The sequence below is a fragment of the Osmerus eperlanus genome, chromosome 12 (genome assembly GCF_963692335.1).
Source record: "Osmerus eperlanus chromosome 12, fOsmEpe2.1, whole genome shotgun sequence".
NCBI classification, from domain to species: domain Eukaryota; kingdom Metazoa; phylum Chordata; class Actinopteri; order Osmeriformes; family Osmeridae; genus Osmerus; species Osmerus eperlanus.
The window spans coordinates 3585278-3609851 of NC_085029.1; the positions used below are offsets into that span (position 1 = coordinate 3585278).

The window sequence follows — 24574 nt, forward strand, 5'->3', positions numbered from 1 at the left end:
TTAAGTTGCTGCTCTCTGGGGGCTCCTCATCCTCACTCTCTGCCTGTTTTTTCTCCATCTCATCCTCATTCTTTGCCTTAGCTGTCTTCTTTCCACTTGCCCTGAAGAAGGACGCTATGTCTGCCTTCTTCCTCTTCATTATTTTTCCCTCTTTAATGACACCTATCCAAAATGCATACTGTATATACCTGACACAATCATAACACGTTCTGGCAACGTAGTTATCAAATACAGCATAGCATATAGCAATTTTAACAGTTTACTATGTTCTCCTCCGATCTAGCTTGCTTCTAAACTTCGCAAAATAGATAGTCATGGGTGGGATAGTCACAGTTATTAGAAGACAAAAACAACATCCATTATGATATCATACCTTTCTGTTTTGCGTTTCTTCACTTAGCCGCAGGTGCCGGTCGAAGCGTCAGGTGGTAACAGGCATTCTCAGGCCATGCTTGAGCCGTTTAATTCAAATACAGGATGTGTGCGCGCTGCGCGTGGCTAAAGGGTCCGACAGTGTACTAGCGGTGCGAGAAAGGTTCCGCATTTTTCCACAGCCGTCAAAACTTTTAACCGCTCTGATGTGGTGCTTGGGGTGGCCAATGGGGTGGCCGAGATTCTACGGGGGGTGGCCGTGGCCACCCCCGGCCACCCCCTGGCTCCGCCATTGCCTGTGGGGGGATTCAGACCAGGCTAGCCCATCCCAGATAAATCAACCCTGATGAGTGGGAAGGTTGGCACACTTTCAGGCCAACAGATCAATCACAGATTATAGAGGAGTCTGCTGTTTGGAATTAGGGGTGTTTACTCCCCTCTAAAGGCAAACTACAAAGAATTGATGGTGACTTGGAGTTTGTTCTGGGCCTGTTTCCTGGCATCTAGAGTCGGAACACTCAAGCTGTGGCCGAAATGATGTCAGCACTTTGAACAAAAATGGCCCTTCGCTGGCTCAGTTCCTAGACATGAACATACGGGGAGCACTACATTACAGCATAATCCCAATTGTGTAGTTGTAATTTTTATTCTAATTTGATGAAGTCTTGTCAAGAAACCTTTTTATAGTGAAATGGTAGCCTTTATCTTGCCTCAGTAAACAATTGACTTTTATATGTCAATGAACTCCATAGGTTGTATGTTTGGTGTAGCTACCTAATGAATTGATTGATTAATTAGGGGAGTCAGGTGGCTGAGCGGTTAGGGAAGCGGGCTAGTAATCTGAAGGTTGCCAGTTCGATTCCCGGCTGTGCCAAATGACGTTGTGTCCTTGGGCAAGGCACTTCACCCTACTTGCCTCGGGGAGAATGTCCCTGTACTTACTGTAAGTCGCTCTGGATAAGAGCGTCTGCTAAATGACTAAATGTAAATGTAAATTATCCATATCCTGGTATCTCTGTAAGAATTGAGAGCTTGTGTCAGTTTTTGGATCACCAAAGTTAGGGGGGCAGCTGGGGGGGCAACTGTAGATCCGCCCATGCTGTGGATCCATCCCGTCATGTATCTACATTGTTTGCACCCTGGGGAAAATACAGAAAAATAATTATATTTTTCCACAATAGTTTTTCTCAGAATTGTATGTTCACTCTCACGCTAATCCTTCCCCATCCCACCAGTGTAGGCTAGCGTGAGGAGTAATGGTTTCAGTGAAGCCAGCCAAATAGGAAATAGCCCTTGAGCTGTACAGGTACCCCCCAACCCCAGTTACCACTGGAGGGAGGAAGGGTCAGGTGGTGATGGGGAGGAAGCAAGAGAGAGAGCCAGAGAGCGATACAGACACCCATCCACCCACCCTAAAGGTCCCCCCCGATCACTGTCAATCAGGGTAGGGGTAGAGATTTGCAAGAAGGGTTTCCAGGATATTGTGAGACCACAATATATACATATCTATATATATATATATATATATATATATATATATATAGATATATATATATAGAAATAGATATTTAGATACATACTAGACTTGTGAATTGTTCAGGGAAATACAGCCTTGTCACACGTGGCAGTCCGGAACAGTGATGTTTGTGGATGTGTTGTTTACAGCAAATCACTTGTTTGTGTACTACTGTGCAGAAATAATAGCGGCCCCTTTGATGTAATCTCCTCAATTATCTGTCCTCAAACGCTCCGCTGATTAGAGCCACAGACCCCCCCCCCCCCCCCCCCGCCTCGGCTCTGTTCAGAGAGGGAGAGAATGGTTCCTGTTTCTATCAGAGGAACATCTGCAAGCACAAATACGGACAGCTATGCCTCCACGCTTTTCCAGCCTTCTTATGCCACCACCTCTTTTCTCCCTTTTTCTCTCTCTCTCTCTCTCTCTCTCTCTCTCTCTCTCTCTCTCTCTCTCTCTCTCTCTCTCTCTCTCTCTCTCTCTCTCTCTCTCTCTCTCTCTCTCTCTCTCTCTCTCTCTCTCTCTCTCTCTCTCTCTCTCTCTCTCTCTCTCTCTCTCTCTCTCTCTCTCTCTCTCTCTCTCTCTCTTTCACACTCCTTCCCTGTCTCTCTCCACATCCCTCTCTAATTTCACGTCCCTTTCCTTCCCTCCCTCTCTCCTGCCCTCTCTCTCTTTCTTCCTCTTTCCCTATCCCCCTCTTGCTCTCTCTCTCTCTCTCTCTGTGGTGTACAGGTCACCCTGAATTATTCATCTGTGTGAAATGAAAAAGCTCATGGATATTGAATATCGCCCTGTGAAGTGGCAGCCAACTTTGTTTTTTCTTCTCCCCCATAAGAGTGAAGAGCAGAATATCTTTGCCTTAGTATTTCACCTCCCTCACATATTTACTTTTTCTTCACAGTGTGAAAAGGAAGTGGAAAAAAGGGATGGGGGGGAAGAGAGAAAGCGGGGAAGAAAACAAATTGTTATCTTTTTTTTCCAGAGTAAGTTGGGGGGAGGGGGGGGGTGTTGGTAGAGAGCATTAGAGTGTTACCTCAGTTGCAACATATTGACACGCGTTTGTGTATCCTCAGTACACCTGTTTGCTGTACCAGCCAGATGCTACGCAGGAGGAAGAGCCCGGTTGTGGTTTTCGTTGTGGTCTTCCATCTCAACCGCTCACTGTTCTCTGTTAGCTCTGTTGGTCCCTTTTTCTTGTTCTCCTTGTCTTTCTTTTTTCTCTCCTGACATGGATCTGTAGTCACGTGGCAAATCAGTGCTGCCTCAGACCAAACAACCCCAAAAAATGTATGTGTTAACAAAAACTGCTCTCCTCTACCGCTCCAGTCAGTGCCTGGTACAGTGCCATGTCTCAGGGATTCAGCGTAGTGAAACATTGAAACATGCAGTGCATGTGAGTCACCCCGGCAGAAAACCTTAAACTAAATTTGAAAATACAGGGGAAAAAAAGAGAAACTGTACATTAATTGTCCCTGATATGATGGGCATTAGCATGTTTGCGGGAGAGCATGTAGCTCTACACTGCTCATTACATGATTGCAGCTGTATCTGTTTCTGGCCATTTCCCATTTGTAGTTCCGGATAGACAATTACCCAGGAATCCTTTTAACGGTGCTCTGAAAGGCACGCAGGACACCAAAATGGAGTCTCTCCTGGAGTCATGGGGACAGAAACCGCCAGGTTTTAGAGTTTTAGGGTTGCTACTCAAAAAACACAATAAACACTCAAAATGATCTTGTGTCGCAAAGAATATTACTTGCAGATTACTGTGCAGTTTTTACAGTGGCCACGCTCTTGTCCGTATGTGGCAAGAGGGAAGGAAGGAAGTACGAGGAGGAAGCTAGGAAAGAAGAGGACGAAACAAGGAGGAAGGAAGGAAGGAAGGAAGGAAGAGGAGGAAGCAAGCAAGGAAGGAAAGATGGAGCGAGCAAAGGCTCAGGTGGGGTAGGAGCGGATAGAGTGGCTTATCATGTGGCCATCTCCAATTACAGTCGGGGGGGTGGGCCAGAGCCCGGAGGCCACAGGAAGTGTGAAATATCATCTGGCAGAGGAAGAATATGTGTGGTCGGGGGGAGTGGGAGGGGCTGGGTTTTACGATGATGAAAGTGGCTGTAACTGCGTCAGCGTGGTAGTGGCGGTCCTGTAGAGCACTCTATAACGAGACACAGCGGTGTGTGTGAGGGCTGACCCACCGTGGACAGGAGCCCTGGACCCTGGTGTATTTTTTATAATGGAGCACAGCTGGCCCAGAGCTGACACGGGTTAATAGCCATGTGACAACTTTGGGAGAAGGAGGGGGGGGGGGGTGGGTGGGTTGTGCGTTTATGCACCCTAAATATGCATGCGCCTGTGTGTACGAGTGTATATGTGTGACATGCCACACTGTTGCGTTGCGTACGGGGGCCCCAGCAAGAGCACTGTACTTGTCCCAGCTCTCTCAGCCAAGACAGATGGCTCCTGCCAGAGAATGGAGGGAAGGAGAGAGGAGAGGAGGGAGCACTGAGTCCCCTTAACACTGCAGGAGTGGCCCACCCCAAGAGACCCCACATCTGGAGCCCACCTGCAGCTACCCCCCCCTCCTCCTGGCCTCTTCTCCATCCTTCTCCAATGCTCCCCCACTCTTTTTATTTTTCAAGAGAGGGAAAGGAGGTTGGTTGGTGTGTGTGTGTGTGTGTGTGTGTGTGTTGCGTGCAGCAGTAGGCTGTTTGGCTAGGATTTGTGGCAGTAGTGCCCATATTTCTGCAAGTTTAACATGCCTCCAGGTTGGGTAGGCGTACACAGGGGGTGGGGGAGTGGGGGGAACAAGAAGCGTAGCAAAGCATCATTTTCTTTTATGACTGCGTCAGCCTTGGTGGGCTGTGTTTTCTCTTTCCCCTCCCTCCGCTGGTTTAAATGAAAGATGAGGGACTTTTCCCCTACCTGTGCGGAGCTTTTCCTTTTGCTCTGTACGCCACCCCAGATGCCAAGGGGGGCCGTACCAACATGCAAATCAAGCCTGCCTCTGCGTGCTTCGCTTACTCCAGCCCCCAGCCGAATCACGCTCATTTGCATTCTCCCCTGCATGCTCTAGCCATCGTCTACCGCAATCCCTCATCCCTCCATTTCTGTCCTATCAGGAGCGGAGCATGGAGGAGGAGGTAGAGAAAACAAAGCGATAGGGAGGTGGTAATGTTGACTCAGGTCTGTTATCGGGGCTTGGTGCCGGAGCACCGGCTGGTGCTGGTTGCAGGTTATGCCAGCCAGAGGGCTTATTTACCCTGACCCCTGGCTGCCAGCACAGGTGACTCTAGACCAGTGAACTGTACCTCCCCCATAAAAATATAGTCACTATATAGTCAACCCCCTCCCCAGAGCTGCTGAAGCCATCTCATTCTCCTACTCACCTCAGGTACTGTTTATAAGACGTGGGGGAGGGGAAAAACAGAGCTAGACAGAGAGATGGAGAGGAAAAAATATCGAGAGTGAGCTAGGTAGAGGAGGTCGATAAGTATTTCTAATAAGAAAACCTATATCCCTTATCATATGGTGTTGGTATCTGTAAACTGTCGCTATCTCAGAGAGCCAAGTGTTAATAAAATAGAGGGGAGGAGGGGGAGGGGAGGGGAGGAGGGGGAGGGGAGGAGGGGGAGGGGAGGAGGGGGAGGAGTGTAGCTCCCGCCTTTAACGTACACACTTAAACCAAGACACTCGGAAAAACAGCATGACCTTTTTTTAGATAAGATTACAGATCATTAAGCATTTGTCCGTGCTAAGGAGATGGTTGTTTCTAAAGAGATGGCCCCCAATTACACCAACAGAACCTGGTCACTCAACGGCAACCTCACCAGTAGCGCCAGTAAGCTTCTCCGTAACCGGCACCATGTTATCAGCAGGCTAGCGGCTACCCCAACAGCCAACAGGCCTTGCGCTCAGAACGGACATCAGACAACCACATAAATCTGCTCAGTTTCCTTTAGACTATGACGGATAGTAGACTTTGAGATCTGATATAATCAAGTGTGATGAAGGTGTATTGAAGGGGTTAAGTGTGGAGGGTGTGTGTGTGTTTTTATGCTGCATACGTATGCGTTCCGATTGCATGCGTTTGTATTTAGATACATTTGCTGGCAAGTGAATGTTGGGGCTGAAGGAGGAACAGATGTAGCTCAGAGTGCTGGTGCTGGCCCAAATCTGGACGCACTCCGTCAGAGGGGCGCCCGCTGTTCCAATCTGTTCTCATTAGTGTTTATCTGCCCCCATCAAAGTGCACCGATATGAGAGGACACACACAAACACACATACACACTTCTCTCCGGAAGGCAAACCTTGGCAGTGTCAGACAGGTTATACCCGGCCTTGCCTCTGAACAGGATGCCTGCTGCGACCTGCCTGCTCTTGCACTGGTATACTTAGTCAGTTACACTTGGGGGGGGGGGGGGACTTGTGAGTTTGATTTAGGTTGGCTATCTATATCTACGGCTTAACAGATCCCAATTGATACCAATTGGTCATTTGACCTCTATGGCGGAGATCTTTTGTGTTCTATGGTGCCTTTGACAAATGACAGTATTGTGTGGTGTGTGTTTGTGTCTGTGTGTGTGTGTCTAGCAGGAACACACTGCTGTCAATCAGCTGGTCTCTCCTGTGGGTTCTCTAATGGCTTACTAAAGCAGGCCAGACTAGAACTACAGCTGCATCCCACTGTTAGACTGAGGGCCTTATGTGCTAACGCTTTTGCGCCCATTTCAGGCATATTTGTTTTGCAACGTGCGTGTAAAAGCATTGGCGAGGTATGTACAAACATGCCACACTGAGGTAAAAACGCAACTGCCTGTTGTGGGAACTGAAAATGGCAAACTTTTCAGTGTCATTCATATGCATTCACGGGAGGGTCAAGGGGACAGTGGGAGTTTCCCATAAAAAGATGGGAGGGGATGCTTAAAGTGCGCCTAATTATGTATATATGTTAAATGATTTATTAATGTTTTTATTTTATATCTTTTATATCTTTTATATTTTGTATTTAGTATATTTTAAATTGTTACTCTGAGTACTGTACTGTACCCTGCTGCTGTTGAAAATTGCAATTTCCCCACTGCGGGACAAATAAAGGATTATCTAATCTATCTAATCTAATCTATTCCGCGGTATGTACAAAAACCGCCCTTGAAAGCACGCCTCTATTTTGCAGTGAAAATTCTGCGCCTCTTAAAATCTGGTGTAAACCAGGATGCGTGTTTCCTCGCATATGCCTCGTGGTGAAATGGCAGCAGTAATCCGAGTAAGACGAATACATACACTACCGTTCAAAAGTTTGGGGTCACCCAGACAATTTCGTGTTTTCCATGAAAACTCAAACTTTTATTTATCAAATAACTTTCAAAATGAATAGACAATATAGTCAATACATTTACAAGGTTAATTATTATTATTAGAAATAATTATTTTTATTTGACATATCAATTTTGTTCTTCAAACTTTGCTTTCGTCAAATAATGCTCCATTTGCAGCAATTACAACATTGCAGACCTTTGGCATTCTAATTCTAATCCTTCTAATCATCCATTAGTTTTCTAAGGCAATTAGCAAACACAATGTACCATTCGAACACATACAGTAATAGTTGCTGGAAATGGGCCTCTATACACCTATGTAGATATTTCATTAAAAACCAGACGTTTCCACCTAGAATAGTCATTTACCACATTAACAATGTATAGTGTATTTCTGATTAATTTAACGTTATCTTCATTGAAAAAAACAGTGCTTTTCTTAGAAAAATAAGGACATTTTTAAGTGACCCCAAACTTTTGAACGGTAGTGTAGGCCAAGGAGGCGAGCTGAAAGGATTTTTGCCACAAAGATCAAATTTTTTCAGTTGAGTGAACACAAAATCATAATGCGTTACAGATTAAGCAGCCATGCAATATTACAGTTACTGGAATTTGTAATTTTGGTCCAGATGGCCTTTTTTTGTGTTGGTGGGGAATTCTGGCCTTGTATAATATTTAAATTTGCTGTTACCTCATGAACAAGCACATCAATTTAGTTATCACTAAATCTTTGTTTTCGCTGTTTTGACTTTGGTGGCTGATCCATGCTAGAAAGAGAGAAGGAGGCCCATTCAATTGCGCGTTTAAATGCTCGCAATTTACGGTAAAGTGGGCGGAGAAAGGCGCTGATTACCCGATGAACTGCAGGTTTGGTAAATACGACGTAAACTGAAGTATCACAGCGTGCGCTTTCTGCAGGTTGGCCATGGCGCTGATAACGCTACGTTTGCAAATATACGTATGAGGGCCTGAATTTTAGGCAGAGCTGTTACCTGACTGGTTCTCTGGCCACTTTGTTGAGTTAACTGATTAACTGGCTAGCTTGTTTTATTACTGGTTTCCTGGTTTGTTGTCTGGCTGGCTGGATTTTTTGTTCGGGCTACTGGATAGCTAGTTAGTCGACTGTGTGGGGGGGGTTGATTGTTTGGCTGGCTGGCTGGTTGTCTGGCTGTCTGCTGGTGTCTTTGATGGTCACGCTGTGTCAGCATGTGCCAGTGCAGGATGCCATGGTCGGCTGTGAGATGACATGGCGTGTCTGGGCATGGCAGGATCGCTAACCACCGAGAAATGACAGTCACATCCACTCACACTCACACTCACATGCACAAAATATGAGAACGAACACTTTCCCTAACATCCAAAGGAGAACACACTCATATGCCCACACACACCCAACCGAGCTATCCTAACTACTACGGCCGTTCCACCTCTCAACTTTGCTGTCTGGGATAATCACTTTGGGCGTGTGACGGAGCCAGACTCTTTGTCTCTTGGTTGTGCCTGTCACCCAGATGGTGAGGTGAGGTGTGTGTGTGTGTGTGCTGTGGTCTGGGATGAGCGACTCGGCCATACAGCAGAGTTTACCCTGCATTGTTATTCTAAACAGGCAGTTAGTCAGCCATCCTGTTCCCTGGACCCCCCAACCCTCCATGCGCCCGCCCCTGTATTTAGCCAGGGCTGTCAGTCTCCCAGGCTGTCAGTCTTGGGGCCCAAGCTATGAACCCAACACACTCTCTATCTGAGGACTGTTGGTGCAAAACCAAACACACATGGCCCCACAGCCCCTGGTGTTATTGCTGGAATGGTCTGAATGTCCCATTGTTCTGCTGTGAAAGTGTGTGTTTTCCAGTGCATGTGTCAGCATGTGCTCAAGCACATGTGCGTGCCGGTATTGTAGCGGATTGCATGTATTCCAATCTTTTCCCTGGTAACATGGAAATAGCGTGGGTTGTTAAGCGCTGGTGAAGTGGGGATATAGGGGAGGAAACGCAATAGTTGAGGGGAGGAGAAAAATGGGGGGAAATGAGGGGGAAAATGGGCAGTCGTTCTTAAAACACTGTGGAGGCTGGATAACAAATAAAGCAAAAAAAGTGGAGGGAAAAATAGAAGGGAGGGGTTGAGAGTGCGCAGCGGACGCAGACAGGACTCGTTCAAGCTCAGCTCCCAAAAATTTGAACCAGCATTTTTTCTCTCTCTGTCTCTCTCCGTCCACTTTAAGCTAGAGCTCTGTTTTTCACGGAAGCTGAGACAAAGACTCGAGGAAAGAAAGAAAGAAAGACAAGGACAGAGAGAAAGACCTAGTGGCCGGGCTTTGCAGGCTGACAGGGCTGAGAGAGTTTAGCAGCAACCGTGCTTCGCCACCACCGGCTTCTCTTCCTGGAAGATTAAAAGTAACGACAGCTTCTCCCGACAGTGTTGCTGTCACATCGCTGGGCTGCGCTCGTCTCCGTGCTCAATAGAAAGAAAGAAAGAAAGAAAAAGAAAAGGGGAGGGAGGGAGGAAAAAGGAAGGAAAGAGAAAGTGTATGTTTGTGTGATGCCTTTTCTCTTTCCTCTCAAAGGGACTGGAGGGTGTTAAGATGGTGCTGCCAGGGGCAAACTGTGGGCTTGTGGCCATTCTTAGCTGAAGGGGGGGGGGGGGGGGGTCAGAGGAGTGAATAGTGGGAGGGGGGGAGGAAAAAGATAGGAGGAAGAGGACTTGGACTTACCCCCCCACCCCCCTAAAAACAACTCAAGTCTAATTTGGAGCGAGTCACTTTTTTTTCTTTGTGTAATTGGAAATTTGCAATCTTTTGTTTTTACTCGTTTTCTTTATTTGCTGTCATGCGCAGTTATTAAGCAGAAGGATGTGGAGACAACATTTTCCAGGCAAGGAGCATGTTTCCCGTTTTTCTTTTCTGTAATGTCTAATAAAGTGCGGCATGTGGGGGAGGGAGGCAGGTGAGGGGCTGGTGGGTGGGTGGGTGGGTGTGTGTGTGTGTGTGTGTGTGTGTGTGTGTGTGTGTGTGTGTGTGTGTGTGTGTGTGTGTGTGTGTGTGTGTGTGTGTGTGTGTGTGTGTGTGTGTGTGTGTGTGTGTGTGTGTGTGTGTGTGTGTGTGGGTGTGTGGGTGGGTGGGTGGGTGGGTGGGTGGGTGGGTGGGTGGGTGGGTGGTCGACTGACAATGTTCTCTTTTAGACAGTCACACGTGCGCACTGGCATTTTTTTTGTTTTGTTTTCCCTTCTTGCTGTGCATAATCTGTTAGCCTTGCACCTTTTAGAACCACGAGAAAGTAGGAGAAAGAGAGGGGGGGTCCAGTGGGTGTGTGTGCCATGGCCCCGGTCGACGCCTGCTTTTGTCCTGTGGATAGTGTGGGCCTTTCCTGGGCAGCACAAAGGCTGCCATTTACACAGAGGCAGGCACGGGGGGCCAGGCATGCTTGCATTTTTTTTCCCTGGCAAAGGGGGAGCTTGTTGGGGCTGTGGCAGACAGCCGGATAGTGACAGAGGTGGGGCGAGCACAAACGGGACAAGTGGCCTTTGTATGGTCAACCCTTTTTTTGTGGGGGTGGGGGGCAAGGAGAGGGCTGCCAACAAATGGGGCTTACACCAACACCCACCAGTTCCTCTGTAGTGACCTTGCACCCTAACAACAACTGTGTGTGTTTGTTTGTAATTCCAAAGAGGTATTGTAGCCCCCCCCAGAACAGTGACCCAGGGCAGGCAGCGTGCCAGCAGAAAGGGAAGAAAGGCCAGAGTGTTGTGTGACCCGTCAGCACATCTGTGCTTTATGCCAAAGCAGTCTATTACTCCACAGTCATGCCCCTGGTGTGTGCATGCTACTATGTATGTGTGTGTGTGTATGTTTGTGTGTCCGCATGCACGTGTGTTGGCTGCTTTACGCCCACATGCTTGTCGTCACTTGCATCACAAAGATCCATACCCAGATCAGAATCAGGATCCATATGATAAATGCACCGGCTTTAAGTGCACTTTCTCACGTACAACCCTACTGGGAGTGTGGTGGGCAGGGGGAATTCTGGTTAGTGTCCATACGCTGGCATTCCCCTCAAGGTGCCGGAGCGTGTGGCCAGTTCCAGCCAGTCAGGAGCTCCAGACAGACGTCTGTTGTCAAGGAACCTGCCACCCCGCCAACGGCAGCTTGGGGTTGCTAGGTAACCAGGCAGGCAGCTGTCGGCGGAGGGGTGGAAGGCTGGTCTGCTCTCGCTGGTCACCAGTTGACAGTCTGGAGGTTCTCTCCTCTCCTCTCAGTAGAGACCATGCAACAGCAGCTGTTCTAACTAGGGACTTCCACCACAGCATGGAAAATCTGTCTGTCACTACTAATCACTACTGTCTGTGCTGCCAAAGAGTGACAGAGAGGCAGCTAAGCTCCTAGATGTGCAAGGCCACTAAGCCACCAGGTCACTAGGCTAGCTCCAACAGCCATCGTTAGAGTACCCCTCAGGGGAATGACAGTTGAGCTCAAACAACGTTCTATAAGTAAATTCTGCACGACACCAAATAATCATTGGTCTTTTTCTGTCGGTAGATATCTTGCATTGTCTGCTGAATGTGTGTGCATCCTGTTGTTATGGCTAGAAATTATGAGAGTGAATTATCCTCTGTTATTCTTGACACGTACCATGTTTTTCTATGAGAATGGAGCTATTTGGTTGTCATTATGCGTTTAATAATAAGACAGACACACACACATAGAGAGAAAGCATTGGGACATGAAATATGGTCAAGGTAATGGCAGTCCAGGATGTAGAGTAGAGCATGCCTCTGGAGTGCACATCATTACACACATCACCAGTCCTCCAAGTATATGTGTGGCTTTGTGTGTTTGAGTGGGGGTTTTTCCAGTGTAAATGTGTGCGTGTGAAAGTGTGTGTGTACGTGTGTGTGTGTTCCCTTGGCAGGTAATAAAGCAACAACAGCTGCAGCCTGTTCAGTGTCTCTCCTCAGCCCTTAACACTCAGTCTGAGGACTGGAGAGCCAGTGAAGAGGAGGAGGGAACAAGGGAGGAGAGTAGACGGGCGGGATTCATTAAAGGAGAAGGAAATTAAGAGGGCCTCGTCTCGCACCGTTCGGACTAGCCCCCCGATTTGATGGAAGGGAGTGTGGGGGGGACTTGTTTGATTTGCTTTTTCATTGATGTCGTTCTCAGACAGAGAATGAGAATGAGCCCAGCCAGCCGCTGCCGTTGTCCAGGACACAGAGAGAGAGAGAGAGAGAGAGAGAGAGAGAGAGAGAGAGAGAGAGAGAGAGAGAGAGAGAGAGATAGGGCGAGACAGAGAGGGAGGGGGAAAGAAAATTTCAGCCATGAAGTGGCATTGAAGAAGCGATGATATCCTCAATGGGCATCGTGGCTGTTAAACATGAAGCCTGTCAGAACACTGTCCACTCTGCATGCTGCCTGCCTGCCTGTCTGTCTGTTTGGGTTCACACTATCACACTGTCACATTCATGAGTTTTCTCTCAAGTCACTCATTCCAGTCCTCAAAACCCATAACAAGTCATTCTAATCTTAAACAACCTAAATGGCCACAGTTTCCATCTCTTTTGCTCTTTCTTTTGCTTTCCCCTGCTCTCTCTCTGTTTCTTTCCCTATCCCTCTACATCTCCCTATCCCATTCTCCCCCTCCATCTCTGTCTCTCTCCCTCTCTCTACCTCTAACTCTACATCTTCTCTCTCTCTCCATCTCCTCCCCCTCCTACCACCCCCTCTCTGGTTTGGATCGCTTGATATCTTGGCCACTGGTCTACCGCTGAGGAAGTTTATCGCCTCCCATCCCTCTATTCTCCCACACTCCCGCCATCATCTTCTCTTCATCAAAAACCAGCCAAGTGAGAATCAATCTGTCACACCAAAGGAGACTGGAGCACCGGCTCTGGAGAGACTGGAGAGTAAAGAGTGAGCGAGAGGGAGGAGGAATAAAGTGGAAAGTGTAAGAGCAAAGAAAAATTGACAAAAAAAGAGAAAGTGGGAGGGAGAGTTATGGCCCAATAATTGTGAATAAAGAGAAAAGAGAAAGAGAAGCACAAAGATAGCAGAAAGAGTGGTGGAGTAATGCGGATCCGAGACAGAAATGGTAGCATTGGGGGGCATGCAGGGGAGAGATAGACAAAGATGATGGAGATGGAGAGATAGAGGGAGCAGTAACTGCTTGGTCTAAAAGGTCAGGGTGTGACACAGTCTTCATGATTCACTCTCCTCTCACTGTCTGAGGCTTGTGGGTTCAAAGCCTCCTATGGCTGCCCCCATCACCCCCAAAACACACACACACACTCAACAGAACCACGGTCTACCTCCCCCTACTGTGCATGGGGTACAGGGGCAATGTGAGGTGGAAAAGCAGCGTGTTAGTAGGCGGTTGGATGTGAAGATTGCATGTGATCGGGGTAAAGTTTGTACGCCCAAGCATGAGGGGAAAATAGTGTCTATGCCTCCATTCATGTCTCACTTTTCCTCTTTCACTTCTAGTCCCTGCCAACCATCCCTGCTAGAAAGATCCCAAACACGCATACACACTCAGACACATTCTCGCGTACACAGTCAGTAAGACAGCCTCCAGGGCACCTCCTAACCACCTGCGCCTCCCCACACATATATAGACACACACGCACATACTGTATGTTCTCCAGAGCATGCATCGTCATCACCAGCTTCCTCTTGGGAATATTTGCACTGTGAGTGCAGGAAAGGCGCATTACAGTAAAAATAATAATTATTATTATTTTTATATTCAGGGAGGTGGGAGACACAACTGGGCTTCTCGTTAGGGGCAGCCAATCACAACGCCCTCCTTGTGTCAACCTATTTAGCAGGAAGGATCTTGGGAAAGAATGTGGTGTCATTTAGTCTCCCTAACATCACACATAAGCATTATTTATTTATTTATGCGTTTCATCCGTGCTCTCTCAGTGAAAGGTACTGTGGCCGTGCCAGTGTGGATTGGAGGGGCTTGTGGGGTTAAATGGTGCCCCCCCACCCTATCTCCAACTCTCTCCAGACTCACCGTCACTGAAAATAAAGCCCATTACAGCCCAGGCGAGGCGTCGTTAGATGATCACCATGACAACATGCATGAAGACATAGATCACACTTTGGCTGTGATTCCATCCCCTTAAGCCCAATTTATACTTAGGTCGCAGACACTTTTGAAAAGGTCGCCGACAGAAATGACATCTCGGTCGACACTTTTAACCGTCGCTTAGAAGTGTCGCCTACCAGGAGAAATTTCTACTGGCGCTGATGTCGTCACATAGTGAAAAATTAAAATTGTCAGTTTCTCCGATTGATCACCATGGCTACAAAGCGTTAACAATGTAACCATAGCAATGAATGTAACGGTAAAATGATTATGTTTACGTCACGCGAACCTTGAGCACAGGCGACTGTTTGCCGAAGTATAAATGCAGCAGCCTGAGCGACACTTTTTTCTTTTCTTCGTCGGCGACCGTTTCAAAGGTGTCCGCGACCTAAGTATAAATTAAGCTTTAGAATACACCCGGCTGGACTGCTCTCTTCCGGTCTTTCAGCTCTCCATTCTTCTCCTCTTTATCCTCCTCCTCTTCATAGTGTTTGTGTCTTTTCAAGTCTCGAGGGAGCTCTGAAGCTGAGAACAACCACACTGCTGTTTAATCGGACTCATTTTTATCCACAAGCCAGACTCTTTTTTTCTCTTTTCTGCCTGTTGTGTTCTGCCACAGTTTATCAGAAGAAGGAAAAAGAAGATTTGTTTCATTTTGCGTATGTACAACTTTCTCACCTTCACCTTTCAATCTCCTAATCTCACCTTAATCTTCCTTAAACCTGACCCCATCCCCCTCTCATCCTGGGGAGCGTATAGCTAACCAAAGCGTGCTCGCTCTCCTCTTTCTTAATCTCCTCTCCCCAGAGTGTGTGTGTGGGGGGGGGCTGACGTCAGTGTCTGTAGTCTAACACACACATGGAAATAAACACACACACCCTCGTGGTGAGCTCATCTGTACGCACACAGATAATGATCTTACTGACAAGGCACCGGAGACCCAACACATGCACTCTTGGACACACAAAGAAAGCCACACGTACACACACACAAGATAAGGCAGAAGAATATGACATCAGGGTTGTTCTTGTCTCCTGGGGGACCGGTGCAACCTAGCCAGTGTGTAGGCACTGTTGACAGGATCAGTGGCAGATCTATACCTGTAATTACCCCCCCACCCCCGCCCAGGCATGTTCTCCCTCTGGTCCTGCTAGTTATCTAGTACACCCGCCACCCTGTTGAGCACAGTCACTCTCCTGCCCGAACAACCACAATTTATTGAGTCGCCTTGCTCAGCCGAGCCTAGCTCAGCATAGCACAGCACAGCTCAACATGAATATTGATGTCGCCCAGCTTGTTAACACCGTATGAAGCTTGCCTGGTAATTGTCTGTCCCTGTGGCGTGACACGTCTCCATCGCGGAGGTGTGACGAGGTCGTCCCGCCTGGGACCTGCCACTCCGCTTACAGCCGAGAGGTCGGGAACAAGCGGGGGCTGAAATGATTCAGCCGCTGGTTCTTAAATTGGTGCTCTTTAAAGGGCCGTCTTGCCTTATAGTACATACACATTGCAGTACATGCAGACACTAGACCTCTTGACTAGACTAAACTAGACAACATGTAATCTGTTCTTATAGTGATGTCACCATCAGCTTTCTGTCTGTCCTATTCTCTCTCCTCTTTCTTCCTGTCTTCCTGACAATCTTTTCTCTCACTCCTGCATCTCTTTCTCTCCATCTATCTCTTTCTCACCTTCTCTTCCTACTCTCTCTGAACAGCAGCTGCTGCCTCTCGCATCATTGCAAATGTAACAGGTGTAGTTGCGCTGCTCGTCAGTGACGCTTTCTCCCGATCTTCCCCGTACTGGGATTCAAACTCGGGTCCTCTGACTCACAAACACGAATACGACCTTTACAAACAGCGCTTTAACCAGCTTTGTCCCCGAAAAACAAGGTATTCAATGGCTCGGGTGGGTGGTATTTATACTGGGGAGTAGTTTTTGGTTTTTGTTTGCACAAACAAAGGCTGACAAAAGCTGACATCTTTCTCCAGTGTAGGGCTTCGGTCTGCATGCATGTATACGCTTGCATCAATTTGAGATGCTTGTACTGTGTCTGTACAAGCGTGTGTGCATATGGTTTGGCTGAATGTGTGTGCGTGTGTGTTTGTGCATGCGTGCTAGCGCGCTCACTGTTGCAATGCGGGTGGCTAAGCGGACGGGGCCCCGGAGGAATAGCAAGGTGAGCTGCGTGGGGTTTCCGGTAAAACGAGACTCGTTGGCTAATCCAGTCTCCAGTCAGCTCATTGATTTATCGAGCCGTATTCGTTAGCTCAGCAGAGCCCTGTTCAGTGCCATAACCTATTTAGGCAACACATGGAGAGGGGGGAGGGGGGGTCTTTGTACTGCTGTGTGTGTTGTGTCTGTGTGGGAACTGGGTTCTGTTTGTTGGGTTATCCTTCATATATACTGTGTGACGAGGACATGTAATCATCCATTGATCCTGCCATGGAGACTAACCTTCCTCCTCTTCTGACCAGGTATCCGGCCCCAGATCATGAACGGGCCCATGCACCCTCGCCCCCTGGTGGCCCTGCTGGATGGGCGTGACTGCACCGTGGAGATGCCCATCCTCAAAGACCTGGCCACCGTGGCCTTCTGCGACGCCCAGTCCACCCAGGAGATCCACGAGAAGGTGGGACAGGCATCCAAACATTGCACACACACACACACACAAACTGCTAGCTCGGCATGCATCCATACACCGACACACTCTACCTCTACAGGAGCAAAGCTAGCTAGACAGACAGCTGAAACTCCGCCCTGCCGTCAGTCACTCACAGTGTCTCTCGTTCCATTTTGCCCCCCTCCACTCCTCCGTAACATGGTGCTAATACATGAAGTGCACTGTATTGGCCTTTCGCTCTCTTCGCCTGTTAAAATAAAGTGGCCTCATTATGCTTTAATGTCACTTGGTGGCAAAGTGCGCGGTGCCTATATCACTGCCATTGTTCTAACGGAGAGCCTCATAAGGGGAGTGCGGTGTAATTACATTGCCCCAGCTTGTAGGAGCTTTTTATTGCTTTTTATGCAGCGCAAGCGGCTGCTGAATATATATATATATATATATATAAACTGTATAGGGCCTCAGCAACTCCGATGGGAATCTCCTCCAGATGCTATCTACATCTGCAGAGGGGGAGGGAGGGAGATTGACTCCCCCTCTCTCTGCCTTTGTGAAAATTGGAGAGGTGTTAATGACATAAATAAATGAAATAATAATAACACACATTTGCATAGAGATCTACAGTATTCAATCTCATACCTTGGGGAGGAGGTGAGGGAGGGAAGGAGGGGGCGTACACTGTAGACAGCATTGTTGTTCCATAGCGCATCTTCTCAAGGGTCACTGTGACAGGCTGGTCATTTTGGAAGACAGTGGCTACTGGATAAGACAGCACTGTTTCATTTAGTCACTGACCACTCAACCAGAAAGGTCTCGAGATGCGCATCAAAGGAGGAAAGGGCTCCTCAATGTTCAAAGAACAGACACACACACGCATGTTTATGTACCAGACCTTATGGGTGAGACTAACATGGTAAAGAGGCAAGCAGTCAAAACAATAATTTTGACTCCTTTTTACTCCACTGCTGATCACTGCATAGAAGTTAATAGTTTTATGTTTTAGACTACACTTCTACATTCCTTGTTAAATTGTTACAATATGTGTGTTATTGTAAAGAGCCTCTGACTCCCCAGTCCCTGTGTGCCAGCTGTGTTCAGACAGAGCTGGTGTAAATGTCATCTCTCAGCAGTCCGACCCGACTATCTCTGTATCCCGCTACATCAACACCGCTCGCTGGCAGGATGACATCAGAGCCATAAAATCCCTCCCTGTACACCATGGAGTCGCGCACCCACTCAAAAATGGAGGGCTCTGCTTCGTGCCAGTGAATAGCTCAGCCCTGTCTCAAACAATACTAGTCCAAACCTATAGGCGCCATTTTCAGTGGACCATGGGGGGGAAAAGTAGGAAGATTAAGTCACATTTTCCCTCTGAGTAAACGATGTTCAGAACCAATTTCCCTCACAAAATCTTTCATTGGCCCAGTCATTCGTTTGCAAGCGTGCTTTGACTCTCGCAGAATGGAGCCTACGGCTAGTTGTTAAGAGAGTGAAAGAGAGGGAGAAAAAGACTGTTTGTGTGTATGTACATGTGTGTGTGTGTGTGTATAAGAGTGAGTGTGTACATCCACATGCGTTCCAAGAGCGCTATAACCTTGAATTAGCATTTCTCAGGCCAGTGACACAACTCTAATAAGAACTGTATGGAAATTCAGTAATCAGCACTAATGCAGTTAGCCAAGCTAAGGATAGATGTGGACCCTAGCAGGCTGAGCACGGTCTGGATGACAGACAAGCTTGTCTCTTCTGGTCCAATCAGCACGTGAGCGGTGTGTGACGCGTGGACTGGAGGTGAAACCCTTGCTATCTAACGGTCTTGGGTTAGAGATTAACAAAGCCCATCAACATGGAATTTTCAGCAGTTACAAGTGACACTGCTTAGACACTTGTGTTCTGGTTGTATCTTAACCCTTTTAAGTGTGTGAGTGTGCTTGTGTTTGGGTGTGTGTTCAGTAACAGTAACAGTGCAAGGAACCATTTTCCCTAAAAAGTTGAATGTGTGTGTGTGTCACCAGGTGCTGAACGAGGCGGTTGGTGCCATGATGTACCACACCATCACCCTGACCAGAGAGGACCTGGAGAAGTTCAAGGCCCTGCGCATCATCATCCGCATCGGCAGCGGCTACGACAACATCGACATCAAGGCTGCAGGAGAGCTGGGTAGAAATCTCTGTCACACTCACGCAAAACCCCAGCCCTTCCTAGCTCACCACACTGTTGAAGCATATGGTCACGCATGCAACACTTCCAGTTGAAGCATGTACGTGTGGGCTGAGATCTGAGTGCACTGCTGTCTCTCTGAGGCTCCCTTCCTGTATGACTTCAGCGTCAAAGCAACCCACCCCCCCAGTTCAAGAGCCAGTTCAAATGGACTCTGTGTGCCTGAGGCCAGTTGTGTGTGTGTGTGTGTGTCTCGATGTCTCCGTGGGGACATCATCCAGCTTCGCCAAGAGAGAAAATGTGGTGAGAGAGAAGTTAAAACCCAATCTGAGAGAGGAAGAGAGAGAGGAAGAGAAAGGGAGGGAAAGAGAGGAAAGGAGAGAGATGAAGGGAGAGGACAAAAGCAGAAATAAATATTGAGGAAGAGGTGTAGAAAGGAAGGAAGAGGGAAAGGGGGAGAAAGAGAGCAGTGCCATACAGCAGGCTAGGCTACCTCAGGTCAAACGGAATCTGCCATTGATGAAGTTCACGACATGACATCATCACACACAAGGAAGATAGGGAGGCCTTGAACTACTGTTTTGCTAAAACAGACTTTAGCCATGCCAATCTAACCTCTGTGTGTCCTTGGCAGGCATTGCAGTGTGTAACATCCCGTCGGCAGCAGTTGAGGAGACGGCTGATTCCACCCTGTGCCACATCCTGAACCTGTACCGACGGAACACCTGGCTGTATCAGGCCCTGCGCGAAGGCACGCGGGTACAGAGCGTGGAACAGATCCGCGAGGTGGCCTCCGGCGCCGCCCGTATCCGCGGCGAGACCCTGGGACTCATCGGTTTCGGTAAGAAGGAGCGTGGGGTGGAGGTCTTTAACAGATTTAGCCACAGTCTTTATCTTTTTCTCCCTTTTATATCTCTCTTCCAATCTTTACTCTGTCTGTATCGCCTGGCTTGCCCTCTCCTGTCTTTCAACTTTCTCTCTCTCTTTCTCTCTATGCAGCTCGCCCCCTCTCCATCCCTCTTTTATTTTCTGCATGTTCACATGTCTTCCTTCTTGTCTCCTTTTCTTATAAGGTTGTTCTCTCTCTGTCTCTCTCTGTCTCTCTGTCTCTGTCTGTCTCTCTGTCTGTCTGTCACAGATTATCTCAAGGTTGTCTCTTCTCTCCGGGGGCGGGGGAGACCGGAGGGGAGGGGGTGGGGGATCTCCATTCTCTTCCTCTCCTTTTTTCCACATTATTCCTCTATCGTTCCCCCTCATTCGTTCCCAGACATTCTTTTGTTCTTACCCTCTCTCTTTTTAACAGTCTCTTTCCCTCCCTTCTTCTCCCTCTCTCTTCCTCTCTCCCTCTCTCCGTTGCTCACTCCCTGTTCTCTCCTCTCTGCCATAACCATGCTTCCTGTGGCCAGATGTGTGTGTGTGTGTCCAACATGGGGCCGGCAGATGGAAAGGCCTGTCCCCTCACAAGCCTCTCCAAAGTGCACCTTATCTACCACACACACCTCCCTCCCCCTCAACCCCCCCCACCCCCACCCTACCTTCACTTCCGCCTAAACTCTCTGTTGGTGCCAGACATCCCTGTGCCCAGCCTTTCCCTCCCAGACCAGACCCCCCCCCCCCTCACACACACACACACACAGACGGCACAACAGGCATTGGAAGATGGGTGGGGTCTGGAGAGGAGGGGGGCAAGGGGGGTCTGGTGACACTGAGCCTCTCTGACATTGCAGATAAACAGAGAAACTCTGAAACACGGGCTGGGCTGCGATCTGTCTGCACAACTGTTTTTCTGTGTGACTGTCTGTCTGTGTGACTGTCTGCTTGTCTGTGTTTTTGTCTGTGCTCCCACTGGCCCACACCAGGCCCTGAAATGCCAGCTTCGCAGACTGAGGGAGGGGGGCATGGGGTAGGAAGGGGAGAGAGAGGTAGAGGGGATTTGGGGGTGGTGGTGGGGAAAAGTGCTCTGATGGAAGAGCGGTGAGTCACTCTTTACAATAGGAATATCCCTTAAGATCGCTGTGCGAGGGGGCACACACACATGCACACACAAAAAAGGCCACTGACTAATTTGAGTCTGAATTCACAAATTGGGGTGTTTACAAAGGTGTCATACATTAAATATCACATTCTTCATTATTCTGTAGTAAAAAAACAACATCCGGTCAGTGATTTTTCTGTATTGATTACATTCCTAATATTCAAAGCATCCTGCTTAGTGTCTGTACAGAAGCCTTCCCCTGTGACACATTGCTGAGTCAATACAGACAGTCCCATTGTGTCTCCTCAGAATCATCAGGAAACCGACATAGCAACCCAGTGTGAGAGGGCCAGAGAGAGAGATTATGTCTGGTTATGTGTGTGCGTTAATGGATGAACTGTGTCTGTGTGTTGGTAGAACTGTCTCCTACAGTAAGGTCTCAGCTGTGTGTGTGTGTGTGTGTTGGGAAAGTGTCAGCTGAAATGCTGTGTTAAAACGCCACCATCCCAGAGTGGACCTTGAGAGAGACTCAAGAGCTATATTGATTCCTTTCACATCGCAGGCAGGCAGGCATCCAGGCAGGCAGACAAGCAGCCCACACAACAAATGGTGTGTGTAGGAGAGAGGGAGAGAGGGGAAGAGAAGTGTACTGCATACAGTACACTTAAAATCTGAAACGGGGAAAGAATTGCCCCCAGCCATGCAGTACCCTTTCTAACAGAGGGTGTGTTCACATTCTTTTGTGTGTGTGTGTGTGTGCATGCGTCTGCGTGCGTACATGTGTGTGTGCGTACATCCCCAGGCCGGTCGGGGCAGGCGGTTGCGGTGAGGGCCAAGGTGTTTGGCTTCAACGTGATCTTCTACGACCCGTACCTGCAGGACGGCCTGGAGCGCTCGCTGGGGGTGCAGCGCGTCTACACCCTCCAGGACCTGCTCTACCAGAGCGACTGTGTGTCCCTGCACTGCAACCTGAACGAGCACAACCACCACCTCATCAACGACTTCACCATCAAACAGGTACGGACGGGCTCCATACACACACTGTGGGCCAGGCTGACTTCTCTGTCTCACCATGTATGGGTGTGTGTGTATGATGCACACATGTGTTAACAAGCCGCAGTAAGTATACACATGTAAACAAACCCCATCTCCTTGAGCATCCTATCAAACCGCTTCAAATTTGAGTTGCTGCAGAGAGATACACCCACACGTGGTGAGACAGAGATGTCATCCTGGCCCAGAGGGCTGCTCTCTACACACTCTATCATACACTACTTCTATACTCTGCACACTCTATGCACAGTCTGGACACACTCTAAAAACTCCATACGCTCCCCTCACTCCACATGGTGCAGTCTCTCTGCTACACTACAGGCTGCACACAGCCCAGAGCAGCAGCAACCCCCTTAGTTTCTTCATCCTAAGCTCCCCAAAGCTGGAACAAAATGTATTCCCCAGCTCTGTCAAACACAATTAGCGCCAGCCCACGGCTAGAGCAAATATATCGACTAGGCTCCATGGGCGGGGGGCTGAGGGCACCGAGGGAAGAGGGGGTGGATGGGGGTCTTTGTGTCAACTTGGTATACTGCCACCTGCTGGACAATACAGGACATTACATACTTTGATCCAAGTATATTCACTGGATTTTTTTTTCATAACTACCATTTCTTAATTTAAAAAAAATTAAAGACGTTTTTTTTTCTAATGGCTTCTAATGTAATCATCCTTCAGTCAGGCATTCATCTTTTAGGGTTCAGATTGGATGTAGACAACCTCCCCCCTCCCTGTTCCATCAGGGATCAGACAGACGAGTCTGCACTCAGGTGCAAGGCCTTCAGTGGCTCACCGCTGTCTCATCTCCATCTCTGTCCCTGTGTAATACCCTCAAAGGAAGATTGACAGATCAATAACCCCACTGATGGAATCCTTACATTTCAAGGCTACTCTCTCTCTCATCTCTCTCTTTCTTCTCCCCTTCACTCATCTCTGTATTCATTTGATATTTGTTGTTTATTGTTGAGTTTCCTTAAATCTGTGTGCGCAGATGCGTCAGGGGGCGTTCCTGGTGAACGCAGCTCGGGGGGGTTTGGTGGATGAGAAGGCCCTGGCCCAGGCCCTGAAGGAGGGCCGGATACGAGGGGCTGCTCTGGACGTCCACGAGACAGAGCCCTTCAGGTGAGACACACAAATGCACGGACTGACAGACGATTCACTCTGCAAAAGAGTTTGAGCTTTACTGTCAGAAATGACCTCAGACAGGAGAGATTGAACGGGCAGACACAGCTCCCATCGGCCGAGCATCGGAAACAACTAGTGTTGATGTTTTAGTGCAGGCGTCTGTAAACTAGGTGCGGGACCGGACGGAGGACACTCCAGCCGCCACTGAGCATTTCATAACTGCAACCATACTGCACTACATCAGACACCGGGTGCAGGTCTGGCACGCTGGCAGTAAGCGAGCAAGGGAGGGAGGGAGGGAGGGAAGACTGCTGGAGGAACAGAGGAGAGGAAGGCGGGTGGAGAGGAGCAGATTTGGCATATTTTTTTCTCTCTTTTTATATCCTCCTCCCCCAACCTCAGTTTTGCCCAGGGCCCTCTGAAAGACGCCCCAAACCTGATCTGCACGCCACACACAGCCTGGTACAGCGAGCAGGCCTCACTGGAGATGAGAGAGGCTGCCGCCACTGAGATCCGAAGAGCCATCACCGGTAAACCCCCCCTCCAACCCCACCCCTGCTGTCTTATTCCCACTTCAATAGATCTTGTGATGGCTTTCTTAACTTAATGGCCTTTAGTTGCCCCTGCTAACTGTCACTTAATTCTTCTGTGTGTGTACGTGCGTGTGTGCGTCCTTGTGCCTGGGTTTTCTTCTCCCCGAATCAAAGGCCGTATACCTGACAGCCTACGAAACTGCGTCAACAAGGAGTTCTTTGTGACAACAGCACCGTGGGCCGTCATGGACCAGCAGGGCGTGCACCCCGAACTCAACGGTGCAGCCTATAGGTATGAGGAGGAAAGGAACCATCAATTAACCCCCCTTCCCCAAACTTCAGGAATATTATCACCTCCGTCATTGCCCATTTTGCCATGATTTGCTTCAAACTGCAGTTTCACCAAACGTCTCATAGAATGAAATTATACTTGATAGACCTGAGATACAACAGTAAGAAAGCGAGTGACTCAGGTGTATGCCTCTGCCTTCTAGACCCTCTCCTCCTGTAGTGTAGCTGTCGTTATGCGTAGATCCTTTTCGTTGACCCCCCCACTCCACATTTCTGGGCCCACTGATCAGTCTGCCCCCCACCCTCCATGTGCTTCTCTCACACAGCCAAGTGAACCAAACTCTTCACGCCATTACAACCGGTGTACCCCAAGACAAAATTAATGCCTAAAATCAGGAGCAGGTAACTACTCCCTTTAATTCAGATCCAGATTGACCCCCTCCCCCTCAACGGGATCTGGATTGACCCCTCTATCTCTCTCTGTCCTGATCTGCTGTGTGCCATTTGTGTGCCCCCCTCAATACATATGCTCAAATACCCT

At 48.5% G+C, this 24574-nt stretch overlaps 1 protein-coding gene across 8 annotated transcripts in view; it reads left to right on the top strand.

Moving 5' to 3' along the window:
• Positions 1 to 24574, top strand: part of ctbp2l (C-terminal binding protein 2, like) — an 82278-nt gene that overhangs the window by 55311 nt on the left and 2393 nt on the right. For 5 of the 8 annotated variants that reach the window (XM_062474738.1, XM_062474736.1, XM_062474737.1 and 2 more), the window contains 7 exons: positions 16751 to 16905; positions 18912 to 19056; positions 19691 to 19897; positions 21834 to 22048; positions 23076 to 23206; positions 23612 to 23739; positions 23917 to 24034. In XM_062474738.1, coding sequence (XP_062330722.1) covers positions 16751 to 16905; positions 18912 to 19056; positions 19691 to 19897; positions 21834 to 22048; positions 23076 to 23206; positions 23612 to 23739; positions 23917 to 24034 — 1099 coding nt within the window. Of the gene's footprint in view, positions 1 to 9869; positions 10065 to 16750; positions 16906 to 18911; positions 19057 to 19690; positions 19898 to 21833; positions 22049 to 23075; positions 23207 to 23611; positions 23740 to 23916; positions 24035 to 24359; positions 24436 to 24574 lie in introns of those variants that run through there. The other 3 variants (XM_062474740.1, XM_062474734.1, XM_062474739.1) reach the window with 2 other exon arrangements.